General features: G+C 44.3%; 2 protein-coding genes across 13 annotated transcripts in view; one reads left to right on the top strand and one right to left on the bottom strand.

The window, feature by feature from the left end:
* BBOF1 (basal body orientation factor 1) overlaps positions 1-8,613 on the bottom strand; it is a 50,806-nt gene extending 42,193 nt beyond the window's left edge. For 5 of the 8 annotated variants that reach the window (XM_054530820.2, XM_054530819.2, XM_009249290.4 and 2 more), the window contains exons 1-2: positions 7,224-8,613; positions 3,606-3,834 (exon numbers count right to left, since the gene is read on the bottom strand). In XM_054530820.2, the coding sequence (XP_054386795.1) occupies positions 3,606-3,834; positions 7,224-7,279 (285 nt within the window). In that variant the 5' untranslated portion in view covers positions 7,280-8,613. Of the gene's footprint in view, positions 1-3,601; positions 3,835-7,223 lie in introns of those variants that run through there. The other 3 variants (XM_009249289.3, XM_054530824.2, XM_054530825.2) reach the window with 3 other exon arrangements.
* The window catches only part of ENTPD5 (ectonucleoside triphosphate diphosphohydrolase 5 (inactive)), a 55,792-nt gene continuing 44,093 nt past the window's right edge, over positions 7,425-19,123 (top strand). Inside the window, exons 1-3 of one of the 5 annotated variants that reach the window (XM_024231771.3) lie at positions 7,425-7,508; positions 10,837-10,943; positions 15,613-15,672. The gene's annotated coding sequence lies outside the window, so the exon portion shown is untranslated. Of the gene's footprint in view, positions 7,620-10,836; positions 10,944-15,612; positions 15,673-19,123 lie in introns of all 5 variants that reach the window. The other 4 variants (XM_024231773.3, XM_054530831.2, XM_024231772.3 and 1 more) reach the window with 4 other exon arrangements.

Raw genomic sequence — 19,123 nt, 5'->3', positions numbered from 1 at the left:
CCTGGCTAATTTTTGTATTTTTAGTAGAGACAGGGTTTCGCCATGTTGGCCAGTCTGCTCTTGAACTTCTGACCTCAGGTGATCTGCCCACCTTGGCCTCCCAAAGTTCTGGGATTACAGGTGTGAGCCACTGCACCCAGCCGTTTTTGCTATTCTTTATTAGGTTGGTGCAAAAGCAATTGTGGTTTTTGCCATTCTTTTAATGCACCAACCTAATATTTTGATTGTCCCAGATTTGGCCAATGGGAGCCCCTTCAAACAAGGCCATGTCCTTTAAAATTTTTTATTTTCTGGCACAATAACATATTCCAGAATCTTTTTTTTTTTAGATGGAGTTTCACTCTTGTTGCCCAGGCTGGAGTGCAAAATGGCATGATCTTGGCTCACTGCAACCTCCGCCTCCCGTGTTCAAATGATTCTCCTGCCTCAGCCTCCTGAGTAGCTGGAATTACAGGTGCCCACCACCACACCTGGCTAATTTTTGTATTTTCAGTAGAGATGGGGTTTCGTCATGTTGGCCAGGCTGGTCTCAAACTGCTGACCTCAGTAATCTACCCGCCTTGGCCTCCCAAAGTGCTGGGATTACAGGCATAAGCCACTGCCCCCAGTCTCTTTTTTTTGAGACAGAGTCTCACTCTGTTGCCCAGGCTTGACTGCAGTGGCACAATCTTGGCTCACTGCAACCTCTGCCTCCTGGGTTCAAGCAATTCTCATGCCTCAACCTCCCAAGCAGCTGGGACTACAGGCACCCACCACCATGCCTAGCTAATTCTTTGTATTTCTAGTAGAGATGGGGTTTCACTATGTTGGCCAGGATGGTCTCAAACTCCTGGCCTCATGTGATGCACCCCCCTCAGCCTCCCAAAGTGCCGGGATTACAGGCGTGGGCCATCATGAACAGCCCAGCCTCATCTTTTATATTCCCTGCTCCAGTCCTGAAATCAACCATTTCTCCAAGGAATGCTGGTTTGTTTTAGAAGGGAATCTGAGTAGCTTTTTAAACTAAAGACTTGTTGACATGGTTGTTGACACAAGTGAGATACTATGTACAATGTTTTAGACCACCTTAGGAAAAAATCTAGATATTCTAAAAAATAAACTGGGACAATCCTAAATCACATAAAACAGGTGTGACATTTAATGAGATTATTCTGTGATTAATTCAGTACAGCATTAAATTCTCTTAAGGGGAATCTCCTAATTTTGTTCATAATAAAATAGTTTTCAAAAGACATTTCATTTCTATTATTTCTAGAATTAACATGACTATAAACAGTTTAAACAAAGTTTAACATCATAACATTTTTCTAGTATATAGCAAAATGAGTAACAAAACTATGGGAAAGCTAGTTAATGAGGATATATTTAGTCTACTTTGTTTCTTCCTCCCAAGGTTGTTTCTTTTGGTTTAACGGCAATCCATGATTATAAAAATTACCCATTTGTTATTGCCAGATGCTGCCCTTTGATATAAGGAGGCAGATGAGAATCAGGAAATACAAGTGATACTGATGTAGACCAATAACAATGAGCTATTACAAGCCACAAAACAAAGCGTCTAAGTAACACATTTGGAAATTATTTCTATGGCTGACTAAAAAAACTTACTTTAGAAAATACTTTATAGAGGGCAATTTAATAATACCTACTATTAAAAGAGTAATTTTAAAAATAAAAATTGGCCAGGTTTTGTGGCTCATGCATGTAATTCCAACACTTTGGGAGGGTGAGGTGGGCGGATCACTCGAGGCCAGGAGTTCCAGATCAGCCTGGCCAACAACATGGCAAAACCCCATCCCTACTAAAAATACAAAAAATAAAATAAAATAAAGATAGAAATTTCTGGACCACATGCTATTGCTCACACCTGTAATGTCAGCACTTTGGGAGGCTGAGTTGGGAGGATTGCTTGAGCCCAGGAGTTCGAGGCTAGCCTGGGCGACATGGCGAAATCCTGTCTCCACAAAAACTACAAAAAAATCAGCCAGGCATGGTGGCTCATGCTTGCAATCCCAGCACTTTAGGAGGCCAACGCAGGTGGATCACTTGAGCTCAGGAGTTCAAGACCAGACTGGGCAACATGGCGAAACCCTGTCTCTACCAAAAATACAAAAAATTAGCCAGGCATGGAGGTGCGTGCCTGTAGTCCCAGCTACTTGGAAGACTGAGGCAGGAGGATCATCTGAGCCCGGAGGTCGATCCTGTGGTGAGCCGTGATCATACCACTGCACTCCAGACCAGGAAATAGAGTGAGACCCTGTCGCAAAAATAATAATAAAGTAATAATAATATGAGACAGAGTTTTGCTCTGATGTCCAGGTTGGACTGCCGTGACATGACCATGGCTCACTGCAGCTTCAACCTCCTGGGCTTAAGTGATCCTCCCGCCTTAGCCTCCCGAGTAGCTGGGACTACAGGTGCACACTGCCACGCCTGGCTATTTTTTATTTTGTGTAGAGACTGGGTCTTGCTTTGTTCCCCAGGCTGGTCCTGAACTCCTAAGCTAAGTTATCCTCCAGCCTCTTCCTCCCAAAGTGTTGGGATTATAGTCATGAGCTACCACACCCAGCCTGAATTTCCACTTTTAACACCCACTAGGGGTGTGACTTTGGGCAAGTTACCTGTCCTTTCTGAAAGTCAATTTCTTCATCTGTAATATGGAAATAATAATATTATAGCTACACGGGGTCATAAAAATAATTAAATAGGAGGTTAGTAAAAGAATCAAGAGAGGTAAAGCACCCAGTATAGTACATTGTAGTGGCTCCAAAATGTTAGTTCCCTTCCCTTTTTCTTTTCTTTTTTTTTTTTTTTTTTTTTTTTTGAGATGGAGTCTCTCGCTCTGTCGCCCAGGCTGCCAGGCTGGAGTGTAGTGATATGATCTCAGCTCACTGCAACCTCTGCCTCCCGAGTTCAAGCAATTCTCCTGCCTCAGCCTCCCGAGTAGCTGGGACTATAGGCACATGCAGCCATGCCCAGTTAATTTTTTGTATTTTAGTAGAGATGGGGTTTCACTGTGTTGCCCAGGCTGGTCACAAACTCCTGGGCTCAGGCAATCTGCCCACCTCAGCCTCCCAAAGTGGTGGGATTACAGGCGTGAGCCACCACACCCAGCCTCCCTTTTTCTTCCAAATATAAAATGATAGCTTTACTCTCAACATTTTAATAAGGTACAATAAGATACAAGATTCAACTGGACAAAAATAAAAATAAAGATTCAACTTGCTGGGTTCAGAACGTTATCATGGATTATCAGTGAACTGCTTTACAAATTTTTAAAACTAAAAATCAGCATCAAAAAATATATAGATCACATACCATGCTCTTATCCTTAAAATAAAGTAGATCATAAAGTTCCCTTATGATCATCAATCTCTGTTTGCTTCAGACAAGAAAACATGCAACAAGGATTGAAAATAAAAGAGAGCCAATAACAGTAAAACCATTCTGAAAAAGTGTCTTGCTTCAAACAGAGTTAAGGTCAATTGAAATGTCTTAACTATATGTTAAGATTTCAAGGAATTAAAAATCTTTGAAATACATAACCACATCAGCATCACCATAGAGGTAGTTAATGAGGCCGAGGAGGCTTTCTACCTACCTACCATATTATCTTTCTCCTGATCCTGCTTCTTCAGGTAACTTAATACTGACATTATGTCTTTCTCCATTTTACATTGCTTTTTCTTTAAGTCCTCATTACTTTTTGCCAGTATCCGTGAAGTATCACGATACTTAATCCTAGAGAGTTCTGTGACTTCCAACCTGGCCTCCCAAAGGGAGGCATTGGCCTTGGCTCTGTCCACCACAGATTCATCTGTTTTTATTAACTTCCTGCATGGGAAGAGGACATTGACAGTACATGACTATTTATACAACTCTAATATGCAGACAGTATATAACTCTACTATATTACTATTAAATTTTTCTCTTTTTTTATTTGTTTTGCTTGGTATTGCCTGGCACACATGAGCAAATATTGTTGGAAGAATAAGTTAATAAGAAATACGTATTCACATTTGAAAAAAGAAAAAAAAGAAATACATATTCACTTGTATTCACATAAGGGAATTAAGTAACTGCCTCTTCCTGGAAGAGGGGAGCCCTGGAGCATAACTCGAAAAGACTGGTAAAACAAAGGGAAAAGACAGGATAAGCCAAACTCACTTCATAAAGCTTTCATATCTTTTTTTTTTTCTTTTTGAAACAGGGCCTGGCTGTGTCACCGGGCTGGAGTGCAGTAGCACGATCTCGGCTCCCCAGAACCTCTGCCTCTTGGGCTCAAACCATCCACCCACCTGAGCCTCCCAAGTGGCTGGGACTACAGGTTCATGCAACTATACCCAGCTAATTTTTGTACTTTTTGTAGAAATGAGTTTTTGCCATGTTGCTCAGGCTGGTCTTGAACTCCTGGGCTCAAGTGATCCTCCTACCCCAGCCTCCGAAAGTGCTGAGATTACAGGTGTGAGCCACTGCGCTTGGACAGTTTTTATACCTTTTCATTTACTTATTTGATTCTCCCATATATATTATTTTTTTAAATAGAGATGGGGTCTCACTATGTTGCCTATGCTGGTCTCCAACTTCTGGGCTCTAGTATCCCCCCACCTTGGCCTCTCAGCGTGCTGAGATTACAGGTGTGAACCAGTGCCCTAGCCTGATTCTCCTGTAGTTAAACTATCTTTTCTATTCCTACTCACTCAGTGCTGGACTTTGGTTCTCTCCACTGCAAACCCATTATCTCTGCTCAGTTTCTGCATGATGATACCCATTGGTAGTGTAACTGTGATCTCCCACCCACTTTACCCTCCACTTTTGAGTGTTTTTTTTTTTTTGGTGGGAGGGGGACGGAATCTCACTCTTTCGCCCAGGCTGAAGAGCAGTGGCGCGATCTCGGCTCACTGCAAGCTCCGCCTCCCGGGTTCATGCCATTCTCCTGCCTCAGCCTCCCGAGTAGCTGGGACTATAGGAGCCCGCCACCAGGCCCGGCGAACTTTTTGTATTTTCAGTAGAGACGGGGTTTCACCGTGTTAGCCAGGATGGTGTTTTTGTTTTGTTTTGTTTTGGGCTAGGTCTTGGACAAAAAGTCAAGTCACTAGGGCAACTATGTTAAATAGTTTATCAGCTGGTGCCACAGTTCACCAGACTTTTTTTTTTTGAGACAAGATCTTGCTCTGTCATCCAGGCTGTAGTGCAGTAGCACCATCACAGCTCACTGCAGCCTCAACCTCCCAGGCCCAAATGATCCTCCACCTCAGCCTCCTGAGTAACTGTGACTACAGGCATGAGTTAGCATGCCCAACTAATTTTTAATAAAAATTTGTGTAGAGACAGGGTCTTCCTATGTTGTTCAGGCTGGTCTTGAACTCCTGGGCTCAAGTGATCTTCCCCCGCTCAGCCTCCCAAAGTGCTGGGCATGAGCCACGATGCCCCACCCACCAGGCTTTAAGGATGCCTGAGAAACCATAATCATTTATATAGAGGTGGAGAGGGAAAAGGATGGATTCAAAGATTAAAGTGGTAAAGGAAGAGATTTTTCTAAATATTTATTGTATAAGCATTAACAAAACACTCCCCCTTATATATGGTAGGTACCATGATATATAAATACATACATATTTAAGAATATTTCACCTGTATTTGAATTCTAAATATTTTCACACATATGTACATGTGGACCTTTCTATACTGCCACCCTCCACATCCACTTTCCTACTTCTGGTTCTCAGTCCTCTTCCACAGAGGTAATGGGTTTGCAGTGGAGAGAACCAAAGTCCCACTTTCACCTTTTGTTCTCTTCAAATTAAGGCCAGCTCCATTCCCAACCCCTCAGCCTGTTATAGCTGTTGATGTCCCTTTCTGGCATGATTTAGGCACTAGTGATACACTGCCTCACTACGACCATCCCGGTATCAGGTCTGAGTGGCTCGAAGTACTTGATGCGACAGGGCATGGTGGCTCACGGCTGTCATCCCAGCACTTTGCAAAGGCGAGGCGGGTGGATCACCTGAAGTCAGGATTTCGAGACCAGCCTGTCCAACATGGTGAAACCCCGTCTCCACTAAAAATAAAAAAATTAGCTGGGCGTGGTGACGGGTGCCTGTAATCACAGCTACTCGGGAGGCTGAGGCAGCAGAATTGGTTGAACCTGGAAGGCAGAGGTTGCAGTGAGCTGAGATCGTGCCATTGTACTCCAGCTTGGGCAACGAGAGCAAAACTTGGTCTCCAGAAAAAAAAAAAGTACTTGATGCAAGAAATTAGACACTCTAATAGGACCACTGATACTCACTGTAGAAACAAAGCCAGGTTTCTCAAACAATGGGTCATGGAAAATCCAAGGAATAAGGTCTCTTACCCTCAGTGTTCCTCATTGTTCAAATGTGTACTGTAGAAGCATGGTCAAAATCTGAAAACATATGTTAGTGAGTTCTAGGAATGTGATAAGCCCTTGGCACTTTAAGGGCTAGACTAACTGTGCAGTTATGTAAAAACAAAAAAAAATACCATAAAAGAATACTTACATTAATAAATGAGAAGAAAAAAGCCACATATAAGTACGTACATTGGGCTATCGTTTTATTAAAAAATAAAAGAATACTCCAAAATATAGTAGTGTTTATTTTTGGATAATGAGACTACAAGTGATTTTTGTTTTCTCTTTTGGTATTTCCCATGTTTCGGAAACTTTCTGTATTGAGCATGAATTACTCTCTTAAGTTACTTTACAAACATCTCAAGTTTGGTGCCAACTCTGTGTTCCCATACATGGTGTTGTTGCTGGACACCACATATGACTCCAACGTGTCCAGAAACCACGTTTCTGGACTACTAGCCCCAATAGGGCTAGTAGCAATCTAGCAGCAGCTCCAGGCCTGTAAGGGGTTAGTGCTAGAACATTACCCACCTCAGTGGCTCTGATCAGTTTGGGAAAACCTCAATAATTATCCAACTTGGTAAAATACTTTAGGTGTCCCCTTTGAACCAAAAGAGATCTCTGAAAAGGCCCAAGGAACTACTTTATACATCCTCTACACGTTTAAGATCATCTGAACCACATAGTAGAGATCTGCCAGACTATGGACATGGGAGCTGTAATCCTCACAAGCCGGGAGAGCCGGAGAGGGTCTGAGTGGGCCGGCGCGGGGGGCGCCAGGTAGCCAGCCCCAGACCCGAAATCCCAGGCAGGCCCAGGGAGAGGGGACTCTCGGGTGGCTTCTCCTTACTTCGTGTCTTTGCCTTTGCTCTTGCCTTTCTTTTTGTCCTTTCCCTTCGACGGCATCTTGGCTTCCCCAGGGCCTCCGCTGTCGTCGTTACCCAGCCGCGGCCGCCCTGGCCGGCTCTGTCTCCAAGGGAACCGGGACGCCGAGCTGGCAATGCCCCGCCCGCGCCGCTGACGGCGAGCGGAGAGCGCACGCGCCCGTGACGTAGCCCAGGCGCCGCGGCGCGCGGGGCGGGGCGGAGGTCGCGCCGAGGGCGGCGGGCTGCCGCGTCAGGGTGGCGCGCGCGCGGTGAGTGTGCGAGAGTTGGCGGCGCCTGATCCTTTACGTGGGGCCCGGGCTCTGGTGACGGGAGGCGGGAGCTGGCAGCCCTGGGCGGTAGCGCTTCGTCCTGCGGCCCGGGTGTGTCAGGAGTCGCCGCGGTCGGGGCGCCCTTGCCTCAGGAGACTTAGATCCCCGCTGGTCCACCTGTCCCGCCGCGGTAGTCTGAGCCGCAGCCCTTTCCCGTGCCGCCCGCGGGTCCCGTTCCTCCCGTGTCTCCATGCCGCAGCCAGCGTGGCCGCGGCTACCTTGCCCTCGCCCCCGCTCCGCCTCTGCCGCTCCCGGCACTGCCCTACTCCTTTGGGTTGCATCTCTTTCCTGGCTTTTCACCCTTGCTGATTCTGTAAGGGATAGTGCAGCCAGCGGACGTCCCAGGCCAAACGTTTTTTGATAGGCAGTTGAGGACTTTCCCGAGGGCGGTGGTTGGGGGCGAGGCTGCCAGCCTCCCAAGAGCAGCAGCCCGCCAGGGAGCCGGGCGGGGAGGGGAGTGCTGCCACCGAGGTCTGGAGCAGGGTCCTCGGCCTCGCTAGGTCCTGTGTGGCCGATACTTCCCGCCCACGACCGCCCCCCGGATTTCCATTTGCTAATACCGGTCCGCAGCCTTCTTTCCTGAAAGTTGCATAAAGTTGAAAGCTCTTCAACTTGCCTCCCCGACTCCTGAAATCCCGAATACACCTCTGAAAAGGAGTGTACTCACAAGTATTCTCACTTTTCAATGAGAGTCAGTCAGTGAGTCATTAAGGAAGATACGGTATTCTGAGTGCCAAGCCAATAGTTAGGAGACTTGTGGTTGAAGCTCTGCTCTATGTTATACTCCCATTTCAAATTAAAAAGTTTATTTTAAATGTCGTTGTAGATCCTTCGTCACCATTTCTCTAGGGAGGACTTAATCTGTACACTCCTTCCCGATGTCTTTGACCTCTAATTACTCCCCTCCGCCTTGTTTCCCACTTGCATAGTTTCTGTTTCTGAATTTCTGTTTCTTCTGAGCGAACATGCCGATTTGGTAATGATAAGCCTTGTAAATTTTTTTTTTTTTTTCTGAGAGAGTGTCTCCTGTCACCCAGGCTGGAGTGCAGTGGGGCATCTCGGCTCCCTGCAACCTCCACCTCCTTGGTTCAAGCGATTCTCCTGCCTCAGCCTCCCCAGTAAGTGGGACTACAGGTGCATGCCACCACACCCAGCTAATTTTTGTATTTTTGGTAGAGATGGAGTTTCACCATGCTGGCCAGGCTGGTCTCTAACTCCTGGCCTCAGGTGATCCACCTGCCTCGGCCTCCCAAAGTGCTGAGATTACAGGCGTGGGCCACCGCCCTGGCTGTAAACCTTTTTTTTTGAGACAAGAGTTTCGCTCTTGTTGCCCAGGCTGGAGTGCAATGGCGCAATCTCGGCTCACTGCAACCTCCGCCTCCCGGGTTCAAGCAATTCTCCTGCCTCAGCCTCCCCAGTAACAGACTACAGGTGCCTGCCACCATGCCCGGCTAATTTTTGTATTTTTGGTAGAGACAGTTTCACCATGCTGGCCAGGCTGGTCTTGAACTCCTGGCCTCAGGTGATACACCCGCCTTGGTCTCCCAAAGTGTTGAGATTACAGGCATGAGCCACCGCCCCCGGCTGTAAAAATTTTTTTTTTTTTTTTTTTTTTTTTGAGACAGTTTTGCTCTTGTTGCCCAGGCTGGAGTGCAATGGCACGATCTCGGCTCACCGCAACCTCCACCTCCCGGTTCAAGCGATTCTCCTGCCTCAGCCTCCCCAGTAGCTGGAATTACAGGCACACGCCACCATCCCTGGCTAATTTTGTATTTTTGGTAGAGACAGGGTTTCTCCATGTTGGTCAGGCTGGCGTAAACATTTTTATACATACCATCTGCCAGCATGCTCATGGCTTTTTCTTTTTCTTTTTTTTTTTTGAGATGGAGTTTTGCTCTTGTTTCCCAGGCTGGAGTACAATAGCACGATCTCGGCCCACCGCAACCTCCACCTCCCGGGTTCAAGCAGTTCTCCTGCGTCAGCCTCCCAAGTAGCTGGGAATCCAGGCATGCACCACCATGCCCAGCTACTTTTGTAATTTTAGTAGAGACGGGGTTTCTCCATGTTGGTCAGGCTAGTCTCGAACTTCCGACCTCAGGTGATCCGCCCGCCTCGGCCTACCAAAGTACTGGGATTACAGGCGTGAGCCACCACGCCTGGCGGATCATGGCTTTTTCTCAGTGTATTTCTGGTACACTTTCATACTCCCATGAGTCCATAGGCGGAATCGCCATATATTGAAGGGTTTATCTCTGATGTAAAATCTATAAAGTTACCATTAATTTTGTATGTGTAAGGTTCTGAAAAAGCACACTGTTGATAAGCTGCAGAAAAGAGAGTAGGGCATCTTCTGTCACAGGCTGTATATTTGGAATTTATTCTAGAAATTGGTAACTTTATAATATGAAAGTCAGTCCAAGACTCCTCATTTGAACATAGGCTTACAGATTAATTTATGAACATAAAAATTTGACTATAACAAGATTATTAATATATGCATAGTACCTTAGTTATAGTACTTTATAGTTTCTTTTATTGGTTTTTGGGTTTTTTGATGGTTTTTTTGAGATAGGGTCTTACTCTTAACCATACTGGAGTACAGTGGCAGGATCATGGCTCATTACAGCTTCGACCTCCCGGACTCAAGTGATCTGCCCACCTCAGCCTCTGGCATAGCTGGGACTATAGGCATGCACCACCATGCCTGGCTAATTTTGTATTTTTTATAGAGACAGGGTTTTGCCATGTTGCCTAGGCTGGTTTTGAACTCCTGAGCTCAGGTGATCCTCCTGCCTTAGCCTCCCAAAGTGCCGGGATTACAGGCATGAGTCACCACACTTGGCCTAGTTTATTTAATTGTATTATATATATTTTTTATTGACTAAGTTTGATTTTGTAGATAAAGCTGTTGTGACATGAATATGGCTCAGAGAAATGCCAAGATTTCATACTCTGGTAGAGGTGGATCTAGAGTCTTCAGTCTTCTGAATCCCCTCATTTTCTACCAAAGAACTGGATGTTGTTACTGTCATCTGCTGGTGAGCAACAACTGATAGTACAGATAGTAGAGTAGGAAGTTGCTATTTAGTAGTTCATCTGGTAGCATTTCCTTCCACAGTTACTGGTAGGTGCCTTTACTATGAAGTTTCAGGAATTATTACAAAATAAATTTGCCTTGTTTCATTGTTTAGAACACTAATGCTTTTAAACTTGGAATAAGCCACTTCATGTTTTGTTGACTTGGTTTTGTAATTCTTTTTCTGTCCAGTTTTCCTTGTTCCTGGTCAACAAAGAAATGTGGAGTGTCTTGGCTGAATCCTCATACAGACAAGATCATTATGGTGCTGTTAGGTAGGACTCGTATCCAGATGTAAGGTAATATCTCCACTAGCTTAAATTTATAAATGTATTTCAAATGTTCCTGAATGGTAGTTTTCTTTTTGTCCTGAATTTAATTCTCTGTTTTTTGCCAAGTGATGTTAATTTTGTCCAACAAGCCATATATAAAATTTAGAACTATTATGTATCAAAATAGATAGAATTTCTGGCTGGTCATGGTGGTTCATGCCTGTAATCCTAACACTTTGGAAGGCCAAGGCAGACGGATTGCTTAAGCCCAGGAGTTCAAGACCAGTCTGGACAACATGGCAAAACCCTGTCTTTACAAAAAATACAAAAATTAGCTGGGTGTGGTGGCATGTACCTGTAGTTCCAGCTACTCAGGAGGCTGAGTTCAGAGGATCACGTGAGCCCAGGGAGGTCATGGCTGCAGTGAGTCGTGCCACTGTATTCCAGCCTGAGCAATGGTGTGACTCTTTCTCAAAAAAAATAAAAGGGGGGTGGGCGGGGGGTGGGTAGTACTTCTGCTTTTTTCTTCTAGTAGCTCCAAAACTGGGTTTACTTTATAAATTCATCTGTAACTTTATTCGGGTTTACCTCAGAGGCCATGTTTCTCTTCATAAATCATTCTTGAAATCACCTTATAGCAGATGGTACTTTATAGGTGGATCAGTCTAAGTGAACAACTTTAGATTTTGTTTTTACATAGCCTTTAGAATCCTAAATACATATATTATTATCCAAACTGTTTCTCATGGGAGTTACTTTCTTTTTTTTTTTTTGAGAGGTAGTCTTGCTCTGTCGCCCAGGCTGGAGTGCAGTGGCACAATCTTGTCTCACTTCAACTCTGCCTCCCAGGTTCAAGCGATTCTCCGCCTCAGCCTCCCGAGTAGCTGGGATTACAGGCGCCTGCCACCATGCCCGGCTAATTTTTGTATTTTAGTAGAGACGGGGTTTCACCCTCATGTTGGCCAGGCTGGTCTTGAACTCCTCATTTCAAGTGATCTGCCTGCCTCGGCTTCCCAAAGTGCTGAGATTACAGGCTTGAGCCACCACACCTGGCCAGGAGTTACTTTCGTCCTGCTCTTTTGTTGTGTGTGCTGCAAATATAGAATTCTACTAAATTGACATTTTCTTGTGATATTAAGACTAGTTCACATCTCTGCAGGGGCATTTTAAGAAATCCTGGCGGTCAAGGATTTAATCTTATCACTTTTAGATACATTTTTAAAAATTTAAAACATTCACTGTTTTACGTATATACAAGATATATTACCACAGATAATTATTTGTTTATTTAATTTATTTGTTTATGAATGAATGACAGGGTCTCGCTATGTCACCCAGGCTGGAGTGCAGTGGTGCAATCATGACTCACTGCAGCCTTAACCTTCTGGGCTCAAGCAATTCTCCCATGTCAGTCTCCTGAGTATCTAGGAGCACAGGCTTGTGCCACCTTGCCCAGCTAACTTTTTTTTTTTTTGGAGGGGGGTAAAGACTGGGTCTCATTCTGTTGCTCCTGGGCTCAAATGGTTCTCCTACCTCTGCCCTCCAAAGTGCTGGGATTATAGTTGTGAGCCACTATGCTTGGCCATATATTTTTGAGATGGGGTTTTGTTATGTTGCCCAGGCTGAACTTAAGCTCCTGAGCTCAAGAGATCCTCCTACCTCAGCTTCCCAAGTAGCTGGGACTACAGGCATGCACCACTATGCCTACAAATAATCATTAACTGCTGTTACTTTATTTGCAAAATATCCCATTTTTATGAGTTGTCCATCCCAACAGAGCCACAGACTAAAAGTTCTCTAAGGAAACTTACCTGAACTGGGCACAGTGACTCACATCTGTAATCCTAGCATTTTGGGAGGCCAAGGTAGGAGGATTGCTTGAGCCTAGGATTTTGAGACCGGCCTGGACAACATAACAAGACCCTGTCTCTATTTTTTAAAAAAAGCAATGAAAAATTACCTAAATTTTAGGCCCACTTGTCTGCATTTTTATGTCATAGATCTGTCAAATATTCATTCATTTAAGAAACATTTAATGAAACCAACTGTATAACAGCCTGTCTGATAACTTGATGGGTACAGTAAGGAACAAGAGAAGGCCCTTGCCCTCAAATTGTTTACAGTCAGATGTATTAAGCTCTGACCTGGATGTTGATCTCCGAGAATATACAACCTTATTGTCACCCATACACAAACACTTAACAGTAAACAGTACCAAGCAGGGATTGATAAAGGAGAGATGGCATAGACCAGGGGTGTCCAATCTTTTGGCTTCCTTGGGCTACATTGGAAGAAGAAGAATTGTCTTGGGTCACACATAAAATATACTAACACTAATGATAGCTGATGAGCTTAAAAAAAATCACAAAAATCTCATAATATTTTAAGAAAGTTTACAAATTTGTGTTGGGCTGCATTCAAAGCCATTCTGGGCTACATGCGGCCCATAGGCTGTGGGTTGACTAAGCTTGGCCCAAACCCTAGGTGCTATAGAATTTGGAGGCATTTAAGACTGTCGTAGTCAGGGAAAGTTTATAGAAGGAGATGGACTGAAAGGAGAGGGAAGTTCCTCTGGGAAGTTAGAACAATGTGAGCACAATTCAGAGTATGCTTAAAATAGGGAGTAGTTTAACTCTAGCATTGGTTCCTAAAGTGTGGTCCACAGACCGGTAACATCAGCATCACCTGGTAACTTATTAGAACTACAGTTTCACAGGCCCCACCTGAGACCTACTGAATCAGAAATACTGGCAATGAGGCCCAGCAATCTATGCCCTCCAGGTGGTTCTGATGCGTGCTAAAGTTTCAGAACCACTAGACTAGAGCAGAGGGTTATTGTATGGAACAAGCAGGCAAAACACTCTAAAAAGGTAGGCTGGGAACTCATTGTGAATGACTTAGAATGTCAGGCAGGGAGTTTGTCTTTTATCCTGCAGACTAGAGGCACCAGTTTGTCACTTGAGGGCTGGACTTGGCTCATAGAATGTGTTTCGTTTGGCCTGAATGGTAGGTTTTTGGGGGTTTTTAAATGGAATTAGTTGTCATCATTTAAAAATCAGCAGATTTTACAAAGAAATCTGTGCTTTCAGCTTACCTTGAAAAATCAGAAGACCTGGCAGTGTGGAGCCTACATTCCATTATGGTAGCAGTTGGTGGGAATAGCAAGAAGCTGCCCCTTTAGATGGGACACATGCTCTCCAGTTTACCGCAATCCCCACTGGTTCCTTTTGTCTTACACACACCTTTACTCATTTACATTTCCTGCCTGGTCCCTGTAGGTGTTTGAGTTTGTAACTTCTGTTGTGGACAGTGGGACATTAATGAAAATTTTGAGAAGCAGAGTGATGAGATTTATGTATTTGTTAATTTATTTAACAAACATTAATTAAACATATATGCCAGATTGTACTCTGTTAAGTAATCAGTGTTCAAAGATGAATGAGTCCCAGGTGGGACTGGTGGCTGATGCCTATAATCCCAGCACTTTAGGAGGCCAAGTCTGGTGGATCACTTGAGGTCAGGAGTTCAAGACCAGCCTGGCCAACATAATGAAACCCCCTCTCTACTAAAAATAAAAAATTAGCTGGGGATGGTGGTAGACACGTGTAATCCCAGCTACTTGGGAGGCTGAGGCGGGAGAATTGCTTGAACTCAGGAGGCGGAGGTTGCAGTGAGCCGAGATCATGCCATTGTACTCCAGCCTGGGTGACAGAGCGAGACTCCATCTCAAAAAAATAAAAATAAATAAAATACATTTTACTTTGGAGACCTTATAGTTAGAATTTATAACATGGGTTGCGTGAGTCAAATCCATAATTCAAATCCTGTCTTGAATGTGTAATCTTCAGATTTATGTTGCATAGGTAAGTTTAACTTTTTTGTTCCTGAGGGAATAGAAAATAATATATAAACTCAAATTCTTCAAGTGATTCTTTCACCTCAGCCTCCCAAAGTTCTGGGAGTATAGGCGTGAGCCACCAAGCCCCCATCTGCTTGGTCCCTTTTAACCACATACTCGTGCATGTAATAGTAAGTAGCCACTCATTGATCATACTGTGGAACATATGGCTGGCATTTTAACAGCAAAAAAAGACCTCACATCTCGGCTCACTGCAACTTCAACCTCCCATATTCAAGCAATCCTCCTGTCTCGGCCTCCCAAGTAGCTGGGACTATAGGCACGTACCACCACACCCAGCTAATTTTTTGTATATTTTGTAGAGATGGAGTTTCGCCACATTGCCCAGGTTGGTCACAAACTCCTGAGCTCAAGCTGTCTGCCTGCCTTGACTTCCCAAAGTGCTAGGATTATAGGCGTGAGTTGCTGCGCCCAGTCTGTGTACTTTACTTATGAATTAGCTCCTTGGTCATTGCCTTCTCCACCTTCACACACACATATACACAAGCTTCTAGAGGGAGTGTGACTTGCTTCTCTTGCTGTTGGTGACTTTTTAAATGAGCTGGATGTGTGGTAAAGTGGCTAAGGTTGTAGTCTGAGAAGAAAGTGTAGGGGAGGAGAAAGAGCTGAAGGGCATTAGACTACAACTCAGGAGATGAACTTGGTGATCTGGGTTCCAAAGCCTGAAGAGATTAGAAATGAAAATGTAGAAGAGATAACTGAGTCAAAAATAGGCATACTGACAGCAGAGAAAAAGAGGAAACTGTTCTTATGATTATTCATGTCCATCTTACACAGGTTGAAAAAGTGATACAATAAAGGAACCAAGGAGAAAATTCAGAAGGAAAGAAAAAATTGGTAAGTAACATATATAAGTAATACTTCACTTTTTCATAGGTCAGATTTCTGCAAATTCTGCTTTGTTGTTCGTAGCTGAGAGCTCACGGTAGATGGAAAAGGGTCTATAAGGCACTGAAAGAGCTGTCACAAAGTCCAGTACCCTTGTTCTGTTGGAGAGGCCTTCATTTGCTTATGTTGACATGAAATTCTAATAATTATGGCTTCCTGATTTACATCCTACAACAGATTTAAAAAGAAAATTAGGAGGTAATGGTGGTTTATTGAAGGAGTTGGGCACATGACAGTACTGATCAGTGATAATAGATAGCATGATGTCAGAAAAAACTAGCTCAAAAAGGATAGCAATCTGGGACCATTCGGTGACAGAACGGCAAACAGTCCTATAGACCCACTGTAGCCCTTGGAAGCATCTCAGGTTTACAGGAAAATATAACTGATAATCATAATCATGACTCTGAACTATAAATAAAAGTGGTATTCCCTGTAGGAAATTATATAATTCACAATGGAAACACTTTTTTTTTTCTTTTTTTTTGAGATGGAGTCCCTGTAGGAAATTATATAATTCACAATGGAAACACTTTTTTTTTGAGATGGAGTTTTGCTCTTGTTGCCCAGGCTGGAGTGCAATGGCTCGATCACAGCTCACTGCAACCTCTGCCTCCTGGGTTCAAGCGATTCTCCTGCCTCAGCCTCCCGAGTAGTTGGGATTACAGGCATGGGCCACCATGCCCGACTGATTTTGTATTTTTAGTAGAGACAGGGTTTCTCCATGTTGGTCAGGCTGGTCTCGAACTCCCGACCTCAGGTGATCTGCCCACCTCGGCCTCCCAAAGTGCTGGGATTACAGGCGTGAGCCACTGCGCCTGGCCAAAAACACTTTTACCAAACACTGTTAAAGTGTTATAGTGGAGCCAGGTGCAGTGGCTCACACTTGTAATCCCTTGAGAGGTTTGGGACTTGGGAGGCTGAGGCTGGTGGATCACTTGAGGCCAGGAGTTTGAGACCGTCCTGGGCAACATAGCGAGACTCCTTTCTCTATAAAAAAAAATTGAAAACACGGCTGGGCGCGATGGCTCACGCCTGTAATCCCAGCACTTTGAGAGGCCGAGGCGGGCGGATCACGAGGTCAGGAGATCGAGACCATCCTGGCTAACACGGTGAAACCCTGTCTCCCTAAAAATACAAAAAATTAGCTGGGCGTGGTGGCGGGTGCCTGTAGTCCCCACTACTTGGGAGGCTGCGGCAGGAGAATGGCTTGAACCCAGGAGGCAGAGCTTGCAATGAGCCGAGATCGCGCCATTGCACTCCATCCAGCCTGGGCGACAGAGCGAGACTCCGTCTCAAAAAAAAAAAAAAAATTGAAAACATGCAAAAATTATCTGGGTGCAGTGGTTCATGCCTGAAGTCCCAGCCCTCTGGGAGGTTGAGGCGGGAGGATTGCAGGAGTTTAAGGCTGCAGTGAGCTGTGTTTGCTCCACTGCACTCCAGCCTGGGTGACAGAGCAAGACCTTGTCAATAAAAATAATTTTTTTTTAAAACCCCAAGTTTTTTTGGTATTTAGAAGGAAAGCATTTTAAAGGCACATTTGGTGGGGGAAAGACAAATTTGGGAAAATGTAATTATGGGGAACCCCTATTCCTTCCTTTATACATGAAACTATCATTGTAATATTTTTTATCTTTGGCATGTTTTTCATTTTGATTTAACATGTTTGAAGCAGTAGCTATTTTTCAGTTGATAACAAGAAAGGGAAAATGTTTTTATTCTCTTCCCACAGTTAAAATCCAATATAAACGGTGCTCAGTGGCACTGATCCTAGTGGCAGTTACTCTTCTGTAAATAGTGCCTCCCACAATGGATATGGGTTTGGAGGCAGGCCGAGCTTATCACCTCAGATTTTCATTCTGTTTTTTCATTGGGGCAATATGAACCCCCTCCTGAATGATAGTATCTTCTTATCTAAAGGACTTTGATTCTTAATGAATGGGCAAGAAAAGACCTCCTGATTTGTGAAGAAAAAGAGGCAACAATAGCAACAGCTTTCCTCCGAGTGATTATTGTAGCAAAGTCAAGCCTGAAACAATGGAGAATGAAGTCATGCCTGACTCATTTTGTTATTACACCTAAATGAGTTCATTGTACAGAATGGGCCTTTTTGACACGTGTCTAATGATATTTTGATGAAAATGAAATAATGATATTTTGATGAAAATGAAATAATACACATAAAAAAATGACCTGTTTACAGGAAAGACTGATGTATTTGTTGATAACTACCAGTGACATCAATTCTCATTTCTTTATTGGCAGTTACAGTATTTGAATTTAGGGTTAGACCTTAAAGGATATATCCAGCCAGGCATGGTGGTATGAGCCTATAATTCCAGCTACTCGGAAGGCTGAGGCAGGAGGATCACTAGAGCTCAGGAGTTTGAGACCAGTCTGGGCACGAGAAGACCCTGTCTCAAGAATGAAAAAATAAAAGTCTAGGCCAGGCACAGTGGCTCATGCCTGTAATCCCAGCACTTTGGGAGGTCGAGGCAGGTGGATCATGAGGTCAGGAGATTGAGACCCTCCTGGCTAACACTGTGAAACCCCATCTCTACTAAAAATACAAAAAAAGTTAGCCGGGCATGGTGGCAGGCACCCGTAGTCCTAGCTACTCGGGAGGCTGAGGCAGGAGAATGGCGTGAACCTGCGGGAGGCGGAGGTTGCAGTGAGCCAGGATCGTGCCACTGCACTCCAGCCTGGGCGACAGAGCGAGACTCCATCTCAAAGAAAAAAAAAGAAAAAAATAAATAATAAATAATAAAAAATAAAAGGCTATATCATTTGACTAGCCCTCTGATCAGTGAATCTGTTCTGGAAACATGATCAGATTTGGAGCAAAGACCCTTCCCTCCCTACCAGTTTGAGACAGCTCATATTGTTGGAAGTTCATTCTGTTCAGTCTCTCCCCCAGGAGGTTCCATGCTCACTGGTCTTATTATATGTAAGTCTTTGACAATGATCTAAGAAAAGCTGAGTTAAAAAAAAATTTTTTTTTCTTTGTCTGGGGGTGGTGGCTTGTGCTTGTAATCCCAGCACTTTGGGAGGCTAAGGTGGACACATCACTTGAGGTCAGGGTTCAAAACCAGCGTGGCCAACATAGTGAAACCCCATCTTTACTAAAAAATACAAAAAAATTAGCTGAGCATGGTGGCAGGTGCCTATAATCCCAGCTTCTCGAGAGGCTGAGGCAGGAGAATCACTTGAACCTGGGAGGTGCAGGTTGCAGTGAGCCGAGATCACACCACTGCACTGCACTCCAGCCTCGGCGACAGAGTGAGACTCCATCTCAAAAAAAAAAAAAAATTTTTTTTTTCAACACAAGGTCTCACTCTGTCACCGAGGCTGGAGTACAGTGGTGCAATCACAGCTCACTGCAGCTTCAAACTCCCGGGCT

The sequence above is a fragment of the Pongo abelii genome, chromosome 15 (assembly GCF_028885655.2).
Source record: "Pongo abelii isolate AG06213 chromosome 15, NHGRI_mPonAbe1-v2.0_pri, whole genome shotgun sequence".
NCBI lineage: Eukaryota > Metazoa > Chordata > Mammalia > Primates > Hominidae > Pongo > Pongo abelii.
This window is presented reverse-complemented; position numbering and strand designations above follow the sequence as displayed.